This window comes from Trachurus trachurus (assembly GCF_905171665.1).
Source record: "Trachurus trachurus genome assembly, chromosome: 9".
In the NCBI taxonomy this organism is placed as follows: domain Eukaryota; kingdom Metazoa; phylum Chordata; class Actinopteri; order Carangiformes; family Carangidae; genus Trachurus; species Trachurus trachurus.
Window position 1 is genome coordinate 29,795,560 of NC_139895.1, and position 21,487 is coordinate 29,817,046.

Genomic DNA, 21,487 nt, shown 5'->3' on the forward strand with positions numbered 1-21,487 from the left:
CAGGTTACCTTTATCTTCACTCCTTCGTCAAGTGGTCTGTCCATCAGAGTGTTGAAAGATAAGAAAAGGGTGCGAATGGAGTTGAAAAACGCATCCCCATCTTCACTGTTGCCATAGAATCTGAGAATCAAAGGCCAGGCATTGCATCAAAAGAAATTTTCCTTAGAATAAAAGAGTGCAAATTGTATTCTTAGATGGCAGCGTTTCTGATACCTGAGATACAGGACCCGGGACTGCACGATGAACCTGAACAGGTACTTGAGGGCTTTGAGTGCTACGTAGAGCTTCTCAGTCAGGAGGGGCTCCTCGGCGTGGCCCACATAGTAGTTAAGCACCCTGGTTAGCTTCCTGAAAAAGGGAGTGAGTCAGGCATCAAGGTCTGCTGGTAATTTGGGTGTAGGTGGAGAAGAGGAGCAAAAGAAGCTCTAAAAATAAACAGCGTGAAGTCATCAAAGATGGGAAATACAGAACGGAGACTCACATGTAAGCCAAAGTGGCGCTGAAGTGCTTGTTGATGTAGGTTTCCAGGACCGGGTTGAAATGCTGGAATTTGATGTCGCCAATAAGTGTGATTATAAATACCTGCATAAACAAGAGGAGGAAATGAAATCAGGGCCTTGTCGATGCTGAATCACTGTCTTCTGAATAATGTATGTCGGTGCTTCCAGACAGTTTTTTCGGTGACGTGAAGGTCCTGTATTGTATCAAGTAATATTTTGTTTTATTATAAGCAGGTCTAGGTTCTATAGAAATCCTGTGAAAGTATCAAAGTGCTAAGTCCACAGAGAAAAATGTACAGTATGTATTCAGAAACTATGCCTAAAATGAGCTGTCAGGACTCCTATACCTTTGTGATATCACTGCTTTCAGCCATGCCCCGAGCCCCAACATCCAACTTTACAGGATTTTGTTTCTTTGAGATCTGCTTTATTTTTATTCAATCACTCAGAAAACTCATTGACCTTTCAATGCTAGAGTTCCAGAGAGAGGGAGAGGCCTTAGAGATGAGATCTGTAACTACACTGAGGTGGTTTTTGCTTCTTCAACAAATATATCTTCTATGGACACAATGGATAAGTGTAAAAATGGGACCTTCAAATATTTTCATGAAATACATTTTTGATGCTTTAGATGGCCATGTGTGCAGTATGTAATTATTTCAGCATTACTGTTTATAACTCTATGCAACTGATATCAGCCTCATTCTTCTTGTTTATAATTCTTCCACCACTTCACATTGATTGCTGTGTTTTTCCACAAAAGAACAAGTTTGTGCAACATGTTGTTAAGGTGCATACAAAGGCAAAGTGGTTACAGTTATTCTGAAGGGCAACAATCAAAGACAAACAAGGAGGCTGTTCGATCATCTGAGCAGCAATCCTGAGTATAAAAGCATTGAATGCTCCAAACACAGGGGTCTATTATAATTATTGTTACTATTATTGATGCTTGGGTTGGTGCTGATTGTAACGGAATTTTCTGAATTGTATTAGATTGGAGAATTTAGAAAAAAAACAAAACAAGATAAACAACAAAAAAAAAAAAAAAACTGAATTCAGTCCCTGTGTTCTTTTAAGGTAAATCTTGAGTTGGTCACCGGGGTTCTTCACCCTGAGAACCACAGGTATGTACATTTCATTATTTTCATATTTTGTTATGTAGCAACTTCATTCTAAAATATTCAAAATTATTTTTCTCCTAATTTAAGAACAGTCAATATCCCCATAATGGCTAGGTGAGAACAGAATTCAGCAGACAAGCCACCACAAATGTCATATTGACATAAGTATCGAGATCCTTAACTCAGCACTTGACTCAAGCTGTCTTGGGTAAAACTTGTCAAGCTTTGAACACCTGGATCTGGGGATTTTCTGCAGATAATCTCAAGCTCTGTTGAGTCAGATGGGGACAGTTGGTCAGTGTTTGGGCTGGGTCACTCAAGGACAAAGTGGTCCAAAAGCGACTACTGCATTATCTTGGCTGGGTCTTGGAAAGGCTCTGGATATCTACAGTATATCAGTGAGATTTTTCAATTTTTCACTGTTTCTGCTTTGTCATTGTGTCATTTGGCGATAGGAAAAGTAATTTATTTTAGTGTAACACTGCGACATAACAGAGTGTGAGAAAGTGAAGGGTTCTGAATACTTCCTGAATGCACTGTGTAGTGTGATGTCATCACGTCATGGATTATCACCACTGATAATTTGGATTTACCAAATACTAACCAAGGCATTGAAGACCAGGGTGTCATATGTGTCTTTCTCCGAGGTGTCCATCATGATGTTGAACAGGGCATCAAGAGTGTCCTGGAGAAACTGTCCATAAAACAGAAATCTATTTAAAAAGTGCCATTAATAAGGACATTATGCAACATCTATAAAATCTAGCAGAAAATTACATATTCACTGTAGTGCAGCGTTTGTGCAGAACAGAGCAGAACTCACTTTTACAATCTCCCCTCCCTCAACTTCCATCAGTCTCTGCAGAATCTGGTCAAGATCTTCAGGGTTAGACCTCCAGTTTAACAGGCCGAGCAGATCCACTGGAAAACACACACACAAGCACATCAGAATAAACACGGTGGCAGCAACACCTCCTCTTTCACAACATTAGTTATGATAATTGTGTTGCAAGCCTGAAATTTCAATATAAACCTTATTAAAACTGCATCAATCAACGTGAGCATGTCAGCAAAATATTAACAACACAGATGGGCTTAATTAATTTCAAGGCAATCTGAGGGGAGGAAACAATGGTGTCACAGGACGTCTATCTGCTGTAGAATCAGCTTCATTTCTTAAAGATGTCATTTACTTATCACAGTGTTAGCAGATTGGAGGATTGGGAAAAACAGAAACGTGCCCTGCAGTACCGTTCTGAGTGAGTTTAGTGGAGCAGGTGAGCGTTGCGAGCTGGAAGCTGTCTTTAGTCACAGGAATCACTCCGGAGTGGTGGAACTGCTTCCCTGTTTGCTTTTCCTTCTCCTCCACTTCATCCCAGGTCGCTGGCAAGGTGAGATAAACCTTTGCATCCTCAGCTTTTTTCACATCAACCTGAGAAATGCATAAAGTACGGGATGAATCATGAAGCATATTGATCGATGGAGTTCTAATGTCATATTTATTGACTGAGGAGGGATTTGTGCATAATCTGTCTACTGGCCGTCAGCTATTCAAGACACCAGGTCTTGTGTAATTAGATAAAAGCAATAAACAATCTCCTCCTTATTTTAAAGATAAGCACAATGAATTCAATTTCATACAAAATAAAGATACGCAAACATCCTGTGGACACACCTTATAGACGATAAGTTCGTGCCTGCCATCTTTAAGTGTGGTCCCATCTCCTCTCATGAGCCGCACGAAGGCCATGCCAAAGGGTTTCTCCGATTTGTCCCGAGCTGAGGAAGGCACAGGGCGTAAGACAGGAACATATCCGCTCACTAGCTGTATTTAATATAGTAGAAGAATTACATCTGGGTGTTTGTCATACAAATAAGGCACAGTCACTCACAGTCCTGGGAGGATCTGTGTCGAAACATCACCCTGAGGTGAGAGCGGCACACATCTTCAATGGGAATCGTCACCTTGAAGGCAGAGGAGAAAAGTCAGGGGAATTAAAAACAGGAGTGTGAATACAGGATTATACATGGAAGAAAAGTTATCTGGTAAAGGAATTTGTATGAGTAGCACATTCTGCACTGGTATCTTCCTCAGAAGATTATTTCATTATACTGAGCCACACAAAATCCATTTGAAGAACTAATTAGAGACCATGAGATATCATGTTTCCAAGCTCAGAGCAGCCAATGTGGGTCCTTGACATGATCTTACACTAGCTTACCTTCACCGTTTCATTCCAGCAAGGCTGCTTCACCTGGTAGTAGATGACAGACTTGTACTCTGTGATGCCATCATAGCCAGCCCCAGGAAATATGGCTTTCTACAGAAATGAAAGAATGGAGATCAGCAGAATGTCAATTTGTTCTTTGATCCATTTGCAATCAAAAAGTACCACAGTCACCAGTCCTGACCAGCCCTACAGCCCTAGGAATACAGAGGACAAGAACAAAGGCCATATCCTACAACTGGTGCCAAGCAGCGTCAAGCAAAATGCTACTATCAAACACAGTTCTCATTAGTCCAAGTTAAAACAGCAAACACAGTTGTGCCCGTCAGAGCTCCCATGGTTTTAAAATGAGGTGTGGTCAAGGATTTTGTTGGCGCCTCTCTATCTTGTGGCAGTGGAAAATTATGCAACTGACCAACGGAAACCTGGTCTAAAATCAATGCTGAATTTTCAAATATTGACACACACACGCATGTACTATCAGTTTAGTTTGCGTTTTGTCTTGATATTCATGGTATTTGCAACCATTTGAATTAGTTTTTTTCTTTTTTCCTTTTCAATATGGATTATTGTCTGCACAGTCATGTCTTGCACTTTGTGGCTTGTTTTTAACTCTCCTCATCAAACAGGTGCCATGGAACTAAAGTGACAATTCAGTCCCTGATGGTGGTTTGCTTCATGATCTTTTTTTTTTTATTGTTCTGCAGTGTCGTGGGTGGTTAGTGTATGGACCTTCCCTTTTTTTGTTTCCCCTATCCTTGTGCCAGTGTTTGACATTTTAGCCTTCTGTTTTTGTAAGTTTCAGTTATTCTGCTTCTGTCTTGTGCCCTGTAGTTTTATTGTTTTTTTTTTGGTAATTCAAAGCTTTCATTATTGCATCAATAGACAGGCAGGTAGGTGACTCAACAAATACCAACAGACATCAGTATGATGAAAGGCAGTCCATTATTCAAGGCAAAGTATAAGGCCTTGACGCGATACACTCTGAGTCTCCAGAAAATCCGCCAGTTCAATCTCCCCCCCAATGTTTTTTTTTTCATTTTACATTATCTGAATTCTCCACATATTCAGTGTGGGTATCTATCTATCTATCTATCTATCTATCTATCTATCTATCTATCTATCTATCTATCTATCTATCTATCTATCTATCTATCTATCTATCTATCTATCTATCTAGTTTGCTGATATTTTGTCAAAAACTAAATGAGAAGTTATAAGATCATCAAAGTTATAATTCATCTAGTGAAACAACTGATCTGCCTGTGAAATTTAATGACCAATGTCCAAAATCAGTGAGAATTTTCACTTAAAGCAACAAGCAGATCCTCATGGTAGAGCTGGAGGGAACGTGGGGAGACTAGCAAAGTCAGTGGGATTTCTCCTCTGGAGACTGAATGGTGGTACAGAATTTCATGGGAGTCCATCAAGTATTAAGCTAGTATGACCCTGCCTGATACTGCTCTCCTGAACCGCTGGGAGCGACGCTACAGCAAAATTACAAGACGTTTTATGAGAAAACACTAACACAGTTAATCACATAAAGTGTAATTAAAAATAATAAAAGGATAACTTGTTGCATTCACTGGTTTATTTTACCTCCATAGGATTGCCCTCATCATCGTGCACTGTCAGTATGACCTCGACATTTTTAGGGGTCTTCTTCTTACCACGATCAAACTCTCCCTGCAGCAAGGTTACGTAAATATCATTCCTCACGTTTCCTGGAGAAAGGACAAGAGATGATCAGGTGGGTGAGCTAACAACTTATGAACCCTGCTCATGGCTTCGTAAGCGAGTCAAATGAACATGACTGTGGTGTATGCAGAGCCGCGCCCAGCAACAAAGACTTTCATCCACCTGGGAGGATGATCTCTGGGAAGCCCATTTTCCTCACGATGGCTGTGCTACGATCTACAAAGTGGGGGTAGTCCTTCCTGACTTGGGCAAGGTCCCCTGGGAGGAGCTTCAGGGTCACAAAGAGCCCTGCCAGGGAACATGTAAAGAAATTCAATGAGGCAGACACTGAAGGCATACACCCTATAGACCCCTCACACATCATTTATTCCCCTCAAAACAAAAAGGTCAATTTAGAGCAGCCCACTGAAATCACAGGGGGAGGGGGGCAGTGTCTGTAAGCACTTCATTTTACCCTGGCCTTTGTGATTGACCTCCCGCGTGGCAATGACTTTGTTGAAGACAGCAGTGAGCGGCTCATTCTCTCCAATGACTCGAGATGGTATGAGCGGAGACATGATGAGCTGCCTCTGACGGATGTAGGTTTCCATAGCTATCCTGAGTGAGAAGCATTGGGACGAGAGGAAAGACAATCAGCTGCCAGCATCTCTGACAGGTGACGGACAAATGGACAGAGGAGCCAGAAGGACAGCGTGTGGAAATACTCAAAACCAAAAGCAAAATGCTTGGGCCAGTTGTTGTAACCTTTCAATCACTGGCTCTGATCGGCTATACTCTGAGCTAAATGCTAAACGTCAAAATGTTTGCCATGTTTACGATTTTAGCTCATGCTAACATTTGCAAACTTAACACAGAGTACATCTGAGCTGCATGTTACTCCACATGTTTCTGTGTGTTCTCTGTGTTTTTAAAATATATATATATATTTCACAGGTGCAACTCATGCAATTCAAATTTACTTTAAATGGGGTGAAACTGAGTTTTCTCTACCACAGTTAGTGGACAAGGATAAGGCAAACATCAAACAGGGACAACTCACAACAAAAGGGAATATATCAAAGTGAACTGCGGTGGAGTGGTAGGAGGGAGAGGTTGACAGGGGGAGAGAAGGAAAGAGGACACAGTCTATATGTTGCCTGTATGGACATCACAGCAGAGACATGTAAGGCAAGGTTTCTGTGCATTGACATCATGTTTGTATATATATATATTATTACTAGTGTTCATTATTTTGAGGAGGTTTCTATGAATAGATGTTAACACTATTTGTACAGCTGATCTGAGTCTTGATGAAAACCATTCAGCTCCCTGCAGTGGATAATTGGCTGCACAATACTGAAAAATAAATGTCTTCAGCTGACCTCTTTTGTTGAGGAACAATTAGAGGAGTTGTCATTTCAGGAACAGTAATTAACCTGATTATTATTTACTTATTTACTCATGACTTTAACATTTTCAATGACGACCTTCTGAGGTACAAATTAAGTGTTGTGCTGCACTGTGTGGACGGAAGTGGTAATTGCACATTTCAGAAAGGACGGACATTTAAAATATAATGTCAAGTACAATATTAGTGTTTAGATACTATTTAAAAGTATATTTTTTCCATTTCCGGTTTTTGTAACTTATAATTTGTATATCTTGTAATTATCTATTTCATGATTTACTGGTGGCAGATTAGTCACCCAGTGTTAATAAAATCTAAATTAATTTGTCAAGGCCACAGATCATAACAAGTTCTTCTGTGGTACAATTTGGTTTTCGTGAGGAAGACAGTTAGACAACTGGCATTTAGTGAACAGTAGAAAATGGCACGAAACCTTTAGTCACTTCAGGAAGAGAAACTATGCTGAAGGCCTGGATAAATATATAGTCCTCTTTTTCAGGCTGGATAAATGTCATAAAAATGTGCATTTAAAACAATCATCCAGACGTTTTATGAGGCCTGATAAGAATTCTAAAAATGTGTTTTTGTCTGTACCTCCTCAAGAAGACACCATGAACTGTGACACAAAGACAAATAGAGGATAAACCTTGGGTAGAATTTGGTTTAGACATCAGGAATCAGTCAAGATATTTTTGTGCCTCCTCTATCTAGAATCCTAGTGAATGTATTTGTCCTCATCCCCCCTGTGTGCAGGTGCTATGGCCTTGAAGCCTGTCTTTGTGAAGAGCTAACACTCTTGCACAAAGTTTTTATGTTTGCCCTTGAAATGCAACATAGAAAAGGCTGAAATGCATCCTTGAAAAAGATGCGGGATGTTCTAAGTAAATATAACCTGAGTCCTATTCCCTTTCTTTTTCATTATTGGACTGTGTTAAATTGAAAACAAAACCGAGCCTGTTAACAGCAGAACAAGAGCTGCAACATCAAAAGACTTACTGCTGAAAGGGGATGAAATGCTGCTTGTCCTCATCGTCTGCCTTGCCATGGGCAATATCTGTAACGTCCATCACTGCAACGATAAAGACATGAGGAGCATCACAGTGAGGCCACACACTCAAGGGTAAACTCATTCAACAGATGTAATGCAGTTTTCTGGTTGTTGCCAAAGCAACAGTGAATGGTGGAATTTCCTATTTTCAATAAAAGTTCATTTACTGGTTGTAACTTAAGAAACTATATGTTCTACTTTTGAAACAGACGCCGAGCCAGGTGTTGGCTCTCACTCACCTGTTGCCTGGCACAGCAGACAGCCAGGATAATAAGACAGATTGAGGGTTCTTGATCTCCAGCTTGCAAACGCTTCTGGATCGTTCATTCCACCCAGCTCATTTTCTAAACTGCTACTTTTTTCTTTTCTTTTTTTTTTTTCCTGGCTAAGAACGATTTGACTTCTGAGTTAAACGTTCTTTCTGACTCTGGTTTCAGTCCATTTGCTCGAACACCAGAGGAAACCATTTCTCATCAAATCCACTAATCATCTGGCCAAAAACAAAAAGACCGTTGCTAAACCAATTTCCACCGACTCACTTTGCCAAGGCAGAGTGGAGGCATTTTCTAGGTCAGAAAGCAGGTGTTCCCATTTCATTCAGCACTTGGATCCTTCATTTTTACACCTCGACAGGACTATTCATGCAACTACGCCACCAGAGAGGAGTGGCATTTTTTTTGTTGAATTGACTTTTGAATTGCTTCAACAAACATTAGGACATTAGGAAAGCTGCTCACCGGCCACACCGAACGGCCTCCTCAGCCCGCCTGTGTGTTTCTTGCCCTCCTTGAGCTCCATGCTGCCCACTCTGATGATTTGACAAACCAGGAAGAGTCGCTGCCTCATTAAGTCACTGCTGCTCAGGTCCTGGATGCAAGGTCAAACAAAGATGATTTATTACGGCATATTGAGTGATAAGGTGGACACAAAAGGCCAGTTGACTGTACATGTCAGCGGCCTGTCAATATGTGCATGCATTCACAGTGCTGGAGCTGCAGACCAGATGGAAAATATTACAGGATGAAAGCATGCAGAAAAATCCTCACACATATCACCTTCCCAACATCTTTGTGTGTGTTTATTTTTCTGGGTGCTTCTTCGAGTCAGTGTGAAGTGCAGTGTTACTCTAAATTTCCAGCTTTAATTAATGTGGCTTTATCACATTCTGAACCACTAATTCCTGGTGGCAGAGATGCAGGTTACCACAATGACTTGTTTGCAGCGGAACTGCTGCCTGTGTCATTGCATAAACAGCAGCAACACAATAGTGGCAAATGTATTCAAATTTCCAAAGATGTGCCGTGAATGTGAGCCATTCAGCGAAACTTTTAGTAAATTAGGAGCAATCCAGGAACAAATTGTTCTCTTTGTAACAGATTTCAGGCAACGCTTGGATTGTTTAAATCCTGAGCGCAGGGAATACAGCGAGTGTGTTGGGATTTGGTTACCGTGAATAGTGCTGGCAGGTTGTTGAGTTTTTCAATTTCTTTAGGCATCCCCATACTGTCCCAGCGCACCAGGAAGTTCTCGCTGCATGAATTTAAATAAGAAACACAGTTAGAGCTCACATTATGGAAGCTATCAGGAGAAATACAAAAATGTAAAAGTAACTAATGTGAACAGTGGATTTTAGCTGAGGAAAAGAAAACCTAAGACAGTTACATATCTGGAGTGTATTGATCCTGGCTGATAATTTATTTATATACACATATACACAATACACAGATCATGACTGAAATTAACACAATTAACTAGGTATTAGTTAGATGTGTAATGTTTCTGCGATGAAACATCCAACTGTCTGTTTAATGTGACCTTCACCCTCACCTCCTCCAGGGAGGTCAGAGGTCAGCTGTTGAACAGCGCCCTACAAACTCAAGGTGACACAGCGTTTTCAGTGTTCAAGTTTTACACCATTAACATTTATGAAACCTTGTAATTAATATTTTAAATGTGTTAGGGGTTTCTTTTAATCTCTTCCATCATTTATGCTGACACCATTTTACCAAGCTTGGAACAGAGATGTTACCTCTCTACTCTAGCGGGCAGTGAAGGCAGCAGCAGCTTAATAAACGCCTGAAACAAGCAGCGTTCAAGCTTCGCACCTTCATTTCTGCTATATCAGAGCTGTGTAGCCTTATGTGACAATAATGCACAACCCCCTGTCATCATTATTCATTATCCCCATAGTACAACTAATTATAGAGCTATAAAGTGTCAAAGTAGTAGTAATTACTGTAGCATAAGAAATGAGAGTGGCTGTGTGTGTTTTTTTTATTTCCTCTCTGTTAAAAGGATATTTCAACATTTTGGCAAATTGGGCCATTGCTATAATCCCTGTAGTCTTAGGGGTAGGTTCTTTACTTCTAATTGTCGGTGCAAGCTTTCTTTCGATTGGCGGGGCAGAGATCCGAGCCGCTCAGCTAACGCTACGGAGGCATATGGTATTTCCCTCATCAAACTCATCAAATACACAATCCAACAACTTCAAAACGCTCTGGTGGACAAATTGTGACCTGCACATTCACCACGCTATGAAATAATAATGGACGAGACGGAGTTGTTTTCGAGGCAAATGCGTAGCCGGAACTACATCCCAGACATGGCTGCTTGGCAGAGTGACTTCAAAAGTGCAAGTACTGTAGTTCCGAGTATTTGCTTCGTATGTCGTAATGTTAAATAATTATTATACATTATTATCTCTCTAGCGTGGTGAATGTGCAGGTCACAACTTGTTTTGGAGTTGTTGGATTGTGTATTTGATGAGGGAAACCAAGAAATCCCATGAGCCTCCGTAGGGTAGCTCTGAGCAGCTCGTATCTCTGCCCCGCCGATCGAAAAAAACATGCACCGACAATTAAAGCTAACAAACCTACTGCTATGACCATAGGGATTATGGCAATGGGCGGGTTTGCCAAAAAGTTGAACTATCCCTTTAATTCTTGACATGTGAGGTACATCAACAACAATTTGCGTCACACTGAGATAAGTTTTGTTGCGGGGGACTGATGTTATTCTTTGTATCATGCTGGAAGAAACACTGTGTTTCTATGTTACATAACTGTGAACACTCTCTGCCTTCTGTGCCCTGCAACTTAAAGGGAGTTTGACATTTCTTTGATTAACAGACCACTGCAACAAAACCTACAAAAATGCAGACACATAAGTCAATTTAATGATCCAACACAGACAAACAACTTGAACTTGATACTTAAATGTGGAATGACGAGAAAAGCGAGACGCTAACCTGATGAATTCAGACTGGTCGGGGTCATACAGGGACATGAGCAGCTCAGCATCTTCTCCAATGTTGCATACAAAGTTCTTGAGGTTCATGAGTAGACTGTAGGTGTGCACTGTGCTGAACAGTGTCTGACGCCTCATTTCCAGGTTCTGCAGCCGTGTCTGCATGAAAACAAAACCCCCAGGCAGTGCGTGGAGAGAGATATTAGTTTAAATGCACAGTTACAATGGAGCACAACGACTGATAGAATCAATAAATCAGCTTCGTGCCTTCTCTTCTTGTATCCTGTCGTCAACACTGCGGGACGCGGTCTCGTGCGCCCGGAACAGACTGACCGTACTGGTCCGTTCAGGATCAAGTATGTTTCCTGCTTCATCTCGTACCACCAGGTCCAAGCCCAGGATCCTGAGCGGCACAGAAGTTCAAACAGCATCGGATGAGTTTACAGCGACAATCTCAGAGCGATGACTCAGGCGTATAAAAATTTACAATGGTGTTTATGTCAAAAGGCTTTTCATAGCAGCACAATGAGGGAGCAGGATTCATACCGGTTTCCATAATCAATCTTTGCCGTGACTTTCTTTTTCAGCTCCACAAGGTCATCCTTGGGCAGCGTTCCTGACACTATCTGAGATCGATATTCGATGAGGCTGTAGGCCATCTGCTGAACGCTCCTGAACAGGGTCGTTTTGTTCGCCTGTCAGATAAACAGAAATAAACTTATGGCAACGTAACCGTCAGAAGGGATGAAACAAAACAAAACTGAGTAGAAGTGGGGCAGATCAGAGACGGGAACAAGACTGTGTGTAGGAGAAACAGAGAGGCTGATAAGAGAGAGGCAATCTGCACATACCACGAAGAGCTTGTGCCATATCTGCGCCCATTCCCTCAGAGTTGCCCCGAGCTCCTGCACCAGGGGTAAATCTGCTGGAATAATTATTTCCTGCTGGCTACCAGCCACAAGAAGAGAATAATAAGATACTTAACAAGTGGCTCATCGCTCAAACATCATGTCACATTATTTGGACAAATTCAAGTGCATTTCTATTCAGGATAAATAGTTGGATGGCTTCCTCACACGGCCAAGTAAAGCATTACTGAATCCTCACTTATGATAATTACAAGAACGCTGCTACGTTATTGGCAAATGACAAGGCAGGGTAGCAAATCAAAAGCAAAGTGAATTATCATTAAGATGATATGTTTACTGATACATGATCTCACCCTGTTCCCTCAACTGTTGCCTCCTTTAAGTGGATGTAAGAGGCTGGGAAAATGCCCTGTGGAAACAATGAGGCACTATTAGCATATGCAAATAGAAAAGACAGTACAGGTTATAAGATAACGGAGCACTAATTAAGCCCTTACCTTGTGCGATTTCTTTCGTAGCGTGTAGCCCCTGTACCAGCCTGAGGAGAAATAAATTAATAGAGAAACGAATTACAGTGAGGGAGACGTAGTGGACGAGGTAGGAGTGATGACAGTGCAACCTGTCAGGAGGACAATGTGTGTATGTGGAACTCATTTACATTGTTATGTATTGCATATTGATCGCCGGCTAATTCAACATCTCATCTAAGTTCCTGAGTCAGCTCAAAACAGAAAGGGAGAGAGAGAAGACGGGGATGTGTCGGGGCACGTTCTGTGTTCAGCTACACTCACCTTCCAATTTCTCAAGTATGTGCACCGTGTCCCCCACCTGTAGACACAGCTCCTGCTCACCACTGGGATCATAATTGTAGATTGCTGGGGTAAAAAAAACAAAAAAAACAGGGCTGTCTCATTATGAGAAACACACAAAACATCCAGTAACTACAGCTGATAATAAAAAGGTTTCGGTCGACAGTTTGACTGACAGGTTTTCCTTCTCCTCAAGGTCCAGCGGATTAATAGAAACCCCAAATTCCCTTTTCAATAACCGCTAACACGTAAGAGGGAGCATGTTTTTTAAAAAGTTTTGGATCAGAGGTTTTCCTTCTCTCCCTGGAAAAGGAAACCAATTCGACCGCCTTGTCACAGAACTTGGACTCTCAGGCATAGAGGATCTTGATCTTTGATTTATTCCTCATCTCGGTGCTCTGTCTCACAGCAGACTGCGAGCTGAGCAGAGAGACTGTGCGACTCAAACCTCTAAAGCATTTTGATGACTCTTAATTGAAATGGAAGCCCCGAGGCTGTGTTTAATGTTTCAGCAAATGGACTGCTCTTGAGCAGGTATCCTCAGTGTCAACAGTGAGAGGCAGAGTTTAAAAAGAAGGTGACGGTATCACACTCTATATTTCTGACATCACTGTGGCCTTCGGTCACAAGTTTCCTTTCTGCTAAACAGCTCACCTGCCAGCCTTGCCCTTCCCTCTATCAGTTTATTAACCTGGCAGCTTTCCTGGAGGCATCTCCTGCCGTTTCCTCTTTAACATTCCAACCAGGATGCACACGGGTCGGATAAGACGAGCGCACACGCAAAAACCAGACAGGCATTGCAAAAGGCAAACCTTGCCTAACAATACTGTAGCAAAGGTCTTTGTCATGACTTGAGGGAGCTGCAATAACGCAAAGGCACTCATTCTCATCGTCAGAAAGAGGAACCATGAGCAGAGCTCTGCCCTGACTTGCATGGTGATAATGCTCGTTGCTCCAGGCCAGATTTCTGAGCACGCTTCAACTGGCTCGGCTTATCACACCTCAGTCTGAATACCAAAACCTGACAAAACAGTGAACGCGACGACCATTTTCTCTCCACGACCTCCTCCTCGCTGACATGTTTTTCAAACTTTGAATAAAAGAAATTTGCACGGACATACATCAACACAGGGAATCAGATTTTTAGTCTGACACTCTGCTTTGTAACAGGCATGTGGGCTCTTCTAATATTAGGTTACAACCATGCTGGCTGTGCTGTTAGGATCACCTGAACTGGTTCCTGTGGATGTGGAAAACAAATACCCCTGCAATACAAATTAGGTTTTTTCTTACTTTTATTCTATACTTATTATTATTCTATAAATGTTTTTATTATACTTTTATTATTATTTATATTACTTTTATAAAAACACATTGCTTCACATGGTGGTTATCATTTCTGAAAACAGAAGCCGCAATATTAAAGGTATAATATGAGGGAATTCCCCCCCATCTAGCGGTGCGGTTGCATATCTGAACGTATTCTTGATGTTGCATTCACGTGAAATCGGGCAGACGTCAGACAGACAACAGACGCTGCATGTAACAGGATAAACAAGCGTCTATGTAAACAAGCGTCCGCCAGCACGAGGCAAAACAATACAGGCGTGACAATATGTTGTCATGGTGATGTCGTATTGTTTACCTGACTCACTTTACCGTCTTTCTCTGGTGGAGTAAAATGACATCCGGTTGGTTTGCCGACGGCCGTCTGCCTGACTGCACCTGAATGCAACACCAGTGCCTCCGTCCTTCCTCACACTACACAGTGGTGACAGTTTTAACAGGCGCTACCTGGAAAACTTTCTCCCCGAGCCGACAGCTCCGCTGAGTTTCCATGGTTACCTACGGTCACGCTTCCACTCAACGTAAAAAATGGCGATGCAACATGGCCGCCTCGGTTCGGTGCGTCGCCCATTTATGTATTTGTAACAACTTGTAACAACTCATTCTAAGGTACGAGAAAGCTTTCATTTGTATGCAGGTGTGATTCCACTTCAGTGAAATACGTATTTATGAAAGACATATTTGATTTTTTTGCTAATAAAAAGCCAAATAAGTTACATACTGCGGCTTTAAGAGCAAGAAGTTCATCCCTACAACAACACAGTATGTGTCGTTTTATATAAGAAGAATCACTGGCATGGTGTGGATGCTCTTGAAAAGAGTATTTGTTTTGACCAGGAAATAAAACGTGCAGTGAAGAAATGACATCTGCCTCTGGTCACGCCGAGAGTGACAATGGTCCATTCACCAACTTGACACAGTGTAGAGGCCTGGCAACGGCATGGCAATACGCCAGTGGCAGAGACCCAGTTGAGCGTGTTGTGATGCCACACTGTCTCAACTAAAGTCAGCAGTTTAGGCCTTTGCAGCACCGCCCCATCTGTGCAACGCTGAGACGCATTATCTTCCTCTTAAACTTGAAATACTGAGGCTGGAGCTGGTGTTGTAAATTCCAATAAAACCTCTATCTGCTCAGGTTCAAATTAATGTGCATACTAATGTTAAATCAAAGTCAGGCTAATTCACTCCAAATGATTTAACATAGAAGTGGATTAGCCAACAATTTAAGAACAGCAGGGCTGAACAGTTTGAGCAGCTGTTGGCAGCTCATCAAAGTTAACACAATGCAACGAGAATCTATTGTCCTCATCACTGGCTGAGTGTGAAAAGCAAAACATAAACAAATTTTCCAAGTCATGGCCCTGATGGAAAAATCGGACCGACGAATAACGCAAGTGAGAAGAAGAAAAAAAAACCTGATAAAATGATGTGAGGTACAAGAATGAACCCTTGGACATACAATTGTACAAAGAGGTGGGTGTGCTGAACCCAGTCCAACTCTCAGCTGAAAACCTTCAGTCCAACACATGAAAGAAACTGAATTATAACAGCAGTAATGGAGCAGACATATGTTATGCTGCACAAACAGGGCCTGATGTAACAAAAACAGCAACCTTCACTTTTGTTTGTAGAAAAGTGCCTGAAAGCAAACCATTCCACACACCAAACTATTTGAAAAATGAAAAATAATACAATTGGAAGTTTGTACTTCAAACCAAACGGATACAGGTATTACATGAAAACTCATTTATGAATTCGTAAAGGTTCTCCGGTAGATACTACTCGGTGATATACCATGTATTTCTTATAATATTTGTATTCAAGCGGAGAAATTTGTGATACTTAAGCAGAAAGAAGTACAGTTTCTCAACAAAAAGTCATTAGATAAAAGCAAGTCTATTAAAGCTTGTTTTTCAGCCAAATCTCTTCAGGCAGGACGCTTCAAAACATTAAGACCTCTGCAGAGAAGCCTTTCACCTCGCCGTCCACTGTCTAGACAGCCGGAACGATCTGTAGCTCTTAAAACTAGGCTCCAGATGATAAGTCCTTATAGGTTATCCATAAATCAGGAAGTTAATTCCCAAGTCCTAAGCTAACAGTGCAAAAGGGACAAAATGAGACCAGTGCAGGCTCATCTTTTAATTCTGGTAAAAAGAAAAAGAAAAAAAAACCCTGCTGCAACATTTCACAGAAAGAAAATTAAAACCGTGTTATCTGAAGCAGGAGCAAAGAGGGGGGGGGGGGGAGCAAATGCCTCTCCTCAGGGTGTTGGAGAATTATTCTGAAATTAAGTTTTAGAAGTCACCGGCTGACCAACCGTCTGGTCAGTCCATCAAAACTGAGAACAAGGTCAACACCTCCAATCTCCAAATCACCTGCTGCAATCAGGTTTGACATTGATTGCGATCGATGGAGGCTGCAAATCTCAACCGCTTCAGATTTGTTTTAGTAATAAGACGTGGAACACCCGCCCAGACAACAACTTGAAGCTGTGCAATATTTTAAGAAAACTCATTAAATTAAAACCTTTTGCATAAATGTCACCAAGAGAAGGTTGGTGATAACAGAGTTCACACAGCCTCAAACAGAAGTCAGTCTTTAAGGACTTGGATGGATTGAAAGGCAGCTCCCCGAGGAAAACTGATGGTAATAATAGGAGCGAGAAGTGCAGCTTGTTAATATAGAATATATAAGAAAGTAAAGCCAGAAGGTTTGCGGCTGTGAGTCTAATAAAATGATTGGTACAATTAATTCTCCCTCAAAATGTGCTTTGCCAGTTTGACAGTAGAAGTATGTTCTCACATTCGTCTGTCAAAAGAGAAAGGTTTCTCTGCCCTCACCTTAGTTTAAGATTATTACATACAAGGAGGATTTATCACATCACTTTTACAGACTTTTCAGTGAAGTAGGAGTTCAACATTTGAAGGGTGTCACTGGTTAACTTTTGAATTAAAGTGTGTTTGCATTTTAAAGAAATCAGGTGTGTCCCATAGTCTTTAAAAGACTATGGTGCCATGCTAAAAGAGGTTTGTGTACCCAGAAGCCACTACCCTAAAGACGGGCTACAGAGGTCTGACTCTACACCCATACATTTTATTTATTTATTTTCATTTTCACATTTGTGGACCCAACTGAGTCAGACTCAGGTCAGAGCATTTGGGATGATTTAATAGAGCTTCCTCTGCAGCCAGAGGCTTTAAGCTTTACACAACTTTTCTCATATGTATTAGGTAGTCTTCCTCAACACCTCACACAACACACATGATGACGTGCAAAAAAATCTGCAGAGTTCCTTTTAAACTTCATGGGTTAGTTAATGTTATTATTAGTGACGGCATCTGTGAACCGCAGATGTGTAATGCTGGTGACGGAAGCGGTCAATAATTGGAGCTGCATCTTGGTTTGTTTAAATTCATGTAAGCATTTGCTCCTACTTAAGGAGACCTTGCCATGAAATCTAATAAAGCCACAGGATGCCATTATAGATGCAAATAACTTCCAAACGGAGATGCATGTGTTTGCACCTGCTGGTTCCTGTGCTTCATTTAAGCATCCAGTACAGTGTTTCTCTTAAGGAAATTGAGAAGCTTTTTATTATGGTGTCACAAATTCACCATAAAAGATAGTGATATCTTAAGCTGCATATTATCCATATTTCCCTGTTAGCTAACATGATATAACTGATACTATCAGAAACCTTGCGATCTCTTCTTTCATCTCAAAATGTAGTTGCCTGTATTTGAGCGCAGCCTGGTTTGACTAATCGGATTAAAAATGTAAGACCTAAGGTCCAATGGTATTTTAAGGATTAAGTACAGTGTTAGTGACTCCTGCCCTGTTTCTGATGCCAATGTCAAGAGAACAGCACAGTGTACAGAATCCTGCTGAGAAACATTTGTGAACGTCGTAGGCTACGGGGATCTAAAAGGATTAACACAAAGAAAAGAAAAAAATCCCCTACATCAGCTGCTAAAACAAGGTCGTACTTGACCAAGTGTTTTGCTGCACAACCAGTCTACCCGAACAGTGGGTTCCATAATGATTTCTTAGTCACAACAACAAGGCACACAACCTGACGTGAAGTCAGTGAGAGGATCGAGCAAAGGCAAGGTATTTTGAGTCCTGGGCTCTGATTCACACCTACGCCAGAAAAGCTACACACTAGGTGTATTCACTATTCCCACATGCAGCGTTCTTTTAACATCTGCTGCACACCAGGAAACACTGTCTGTCTCAAGTGTCTGTAGCTTTAAACCACAGCAAGCACAGCCTTGAGTCAGAATGGTATCCAATGACCAGCTTACCTGTGTCGCTACAAAGTCATAAAGTCTGTAAACCAGACAGAGATTGAGCGGCTGTGTCAATTTGCTTTGAGGGCGTGGAGGTCTACCTGATAATGCATGAACATGCATGCACAGTAATATGTGAGCCCATAAACACCCACATACATGCAGGTATCATTGCCACACCTTAATACAAGCCACTGGAGTCAAATCTCACAACATAATGTAGCTAAGTTTTAAGTTTAGAAACATGAAAAATTAAGTTTAAATATGCTTAACAGATCTAGTTCATTACATTGATACAGCAAAGTCCTGTGTAAGCATAGTCAAATACTACCACTTGTCAACCCAATGGCTATGCAAATTTAATTTTCTTATCTCAAATATAGCAGTGGCTCCCATGTGGGGCCCTACAGGAGTCCTGAGGGGGGCTTTAAGGGACCTTCCAGCTAAGTGAGGATTCATTTAAGTTCACTGTAACTACAGCAAGTCAGCTTACTTAGATGAAGTGCAACAATCACTGGTATGCTCATTGAACTCTTGGCTCGTTTCCAGGTTTCCTCACCACCTATTATAGACTGCCATAAAAGCATTTTCTTCCTATTAGGCTACAACTTAATATCTGGAGTCACTGGGACAACGCGGAGAGTAAATATCAAGTTGCCTGGAACAAGGGAAAAGTTAGTGGAAACCAGTTGGACCACTGGTGCTTTACCCGCCATGTCCCAGCAATAACAACAGCAACAATAACAAAGTCGCCTCTTTCCCAACTGGACCGAGCCCCTTTTCCTTTGAAGTTGTTTGGTGAAGTTGCTGGGAGTTCACTCGGCGAGCTCTCCCCCCCCTCCACCCCCCAACAAAACACACCTTCTGGAGAAATGGAAGAGCTTACCGACTCCGTACTTCTCTTTTTTGGTGGGAATCCAACGGGTCATTGCGTGGCGGAAAGATATGAACTCGGCTGAATAAATAAATAACTATGTACAGTTTCTACGCGAGGACGGGCGGTGCACTCTGCTCATACCGAGAGGTCTAGAGTTCCGCCATCATGACTTGTGAACGGGGAGGGGAGGGGGGAGGAGAGGAGAGGAGGGCACACACGGCTGAGAGAGGAGTGAAGGGGATAGGCGTGAACCACCACCACCCCTCCTCCTCCCTCACTATAGACACACACTCACACACACACACACACACACACACACAACAACAACAACACACGTCCAGCACATTACAGCACCAGCAGACACTCACTTCATCATGGCTTAGTCTGGGAGAACCTTGTCCGAGGAGCTTTTTCTTTCTTCTGCCCGAGACGCCAGTCAATCGATACCTGTAACAATTCCTCATAAATCCTCAAATGAGCTAAAATTGAATTTAGAGAAATTACAGTGAGTGAACTCTCCGTCGTTTTTGCTTCAAGGACTCCTGATGGTGTTCACCTCAGTCTCAGAACTACACTGACACGCGCTTTTGACAATCTAGAGGAGAATAATTAATCTAAACCCGATTTCTAAATCACCCGTGTCATAAATAAATTATCACCAGGTTATTGTTTTTAATTTAAAATGAGATTGAATTGAAAACTGCTGCTGCTGCTGCTGCTGCTGCTGCTGCTCACACTGCAGACTTTAAATAGACCCTCAGTAACTCTGAGAGAGTAGACCTGGGACTGGCACAGTGGCATGCAAAAATTTGGACACCCCCTTATAAAAAACTCTGGTAAGTCAGTGAAGCAAGTGGAAGATTAAATGATCTCCAAAGGGCATAAAAGTTAAATATGGAACACCCTTTTGCAATATTTTAAGCAATGTATTATTTGTGTTTTCTGTGATCTGAGAGTGAAAAGAGGAAACAAAGCAGCCTGCAAAGTAATGGGAAACCCAGGAGACTTGTGCTCTCAGATAACTTTGACCAAGGTATCAGACAATCTTTTTACTGTTTACATGCTGTGATAGTTTCCACGGTTACTTTTATGGCATTTTGAAAATGTAAAAGATGAAAAAAAAAGAAAGAAGTAAATGTAAAGGGAAGGTGTCATCTGTAATTCTATGCCTTTTGGAGATCATTTCATCTTCCCCTTGATTAACTGTTCACATTAACAGCAATTTTGACCGGGGGTGCCCAAACTTTTGCATGCCACTGAATATAGCTATATGATTTGGCTGTGTGGACCCTTCATGCAAACAACACAAATAACTGATCAGAAAAGCATAAATATGCAGGAATCAGTTGTGTTGAAAATCCATCAATGAGGCCGTTGGCTTTGATTTTATTGTGGTTTCATCATGGTCAGTATATCACACATAGAGCACCACCCTCCTTCTCTGCCCAGTGAAGTAATTTACAGCTGCTGGCTGACACCTGGTAGCCCACTTAGCCTTTTGTTTGTGTTTGCCCATCATGTGTGTGTGGGTTGTGTGTCTGTGTGTGTGCGTGGTCAGCCAAATGGTGCTGTCAATAATGTTCAGCCATCCAATGCTTTTGTTGTTTTCCTTGACAGGATGATAATTTTTTTTCTCCACCTATTGTGATGTGGCTGCTTTAAAACGCAGCTTGTGGTGAATTTAGCACTGTACAACACAACACCGTGACTGAAAGCCATTATTGAATCTTATTATTTAGAAAAATACAGAACTGTTGAACATAGGGGTACAGCACTTTGAGATGTTTGTTGTTGGCCAAAGCTATAATCAAGAAAACGTTTTTTCTCTTCTTCTTGGAAATTATACCCTCAGATAAGATTTCGAACTTCAGCATTGAAAATAGTTACAAGGCAACGTTAATCGTTTTTATTCCATCACTGGTTCTCTGACCCACAGTCTTTTACGTAATTTAGCCTGTGATTGACAATTCTAACAGAGCTAGAGGACTGAAACGCACTGACTGGCCTTATTCTGCAAGCCAGAGATGCATTTTGCAGCTAGTTGAACAGCTTCCAAGCTTATAAGTTG

General features: G+C 41.6%; 1 protein-coding gene across 3 annotated transcripts in view; it reads right to left on the minus strand.

Annotated features, from left to right (window-relative positions):
• The window catches only part of dock5 (dedicator of cytokinesis 5), a gene marked incomplete at its 5' end in the record, with an annotated part of 30,628 nt that extends 11,047 nt beyond the window's left edge, over nucleotides 1-19,581 (minus strand). For 2 of the 3 annotated variants that reach the window (XM_083979369.1, XM_083979368.1), the window contains 23 exons: nucleotides 9-120; nucleotides 214-348; nucleotides 482-582; nucleotides 2,226-2,315; nucleotides 2,445-2,542; nucleotides 2,873-3,053; nucleotides 3,297-3,400; nucleotides 3,514-3,586; nucleotides 3,844-3,942; nucleotides 5,449-5,573; nucleotides 5,710-5,835; nucleotides 6,002-6,144; nucleotides 7,931-8,003; nucleotides 8,720-8,849; nucleotides 9,431-9,512; nucleotides 11,230-11,387; nucleotides 11,496-11,631; nucleotides 11,775-11,923; nucleotides 12,080-12,176; nucleotides 12,451-12,506; nucleotides 12,595-12,635; nucleotides 12,889-12,972; nucleotides 19,429-19,581. In XM_083979369.1, the coding sequence (XP_083835495.1) occupies nucleotides 9-120; nucleotides 214-348; nucleotides 482-582; nucleotides 2,226-2,315; nucleotides 2,445-2,542; nucleotides 2,873-3,053; nucleotides 3,297-3,400; nucleotides 3,514-3,586; nucleotides 3,844-3,942; nucleotides 5,449-5,573; nucleotides 5,710-5,835; nucleotides 6,002-6,144; nucleotides 7,931-8,003; nucleotides 8,720-8,849; nucleotides 9,431-9,512; nucleotides 11,230-11,387; nucleotides 11,496-11,631; nucleotides 11,775-11,923; nucleotides 12,080-12,176; nucleotides 12,451-12,506; nucleotides 12,595-12,635; nucleotides 12,889-12,972; nucleotides 19,429-19,471 (2,436 nt within the window). Of the gene's footprint in view, nucleotides 1-8; nucleotides 121-213; nucleotides 349-481; nucleotides 583-2,225; nucleotides 2,316-2,444; nucleotides 2,543-2,872; nucleotides 3,054-3,296; nucleotides 3,401-3,513; nucleotides 3,587-3,843; nucleotides 3,943-5,448; nucleotides 5,574-5,709; nucleotides 5,836-6,001; nucleotides 6,145-7,930; nucleotides 8,004-8,719; nucleotides 8,850-9,430; nucleotides 9,513-11,229; nucleotides 11,388-11,495; nucleotides 11,632-11,774; nucleotides 11,924-12,079; nucleotides 12,177-12,450; nucleotides 12,507-12,594; nucleotides 12,636-12,888; nucleotides 12,973-15,104; nucleotides 15,157-19,428 lie in introns of those variants that run through there. The other variant, XM_083979370.1, reaches the window with a different exon arrangement.
• Between the last annotated feature and the right edge of the window lie 1,906 nt (nucleotides 19,582-21,487).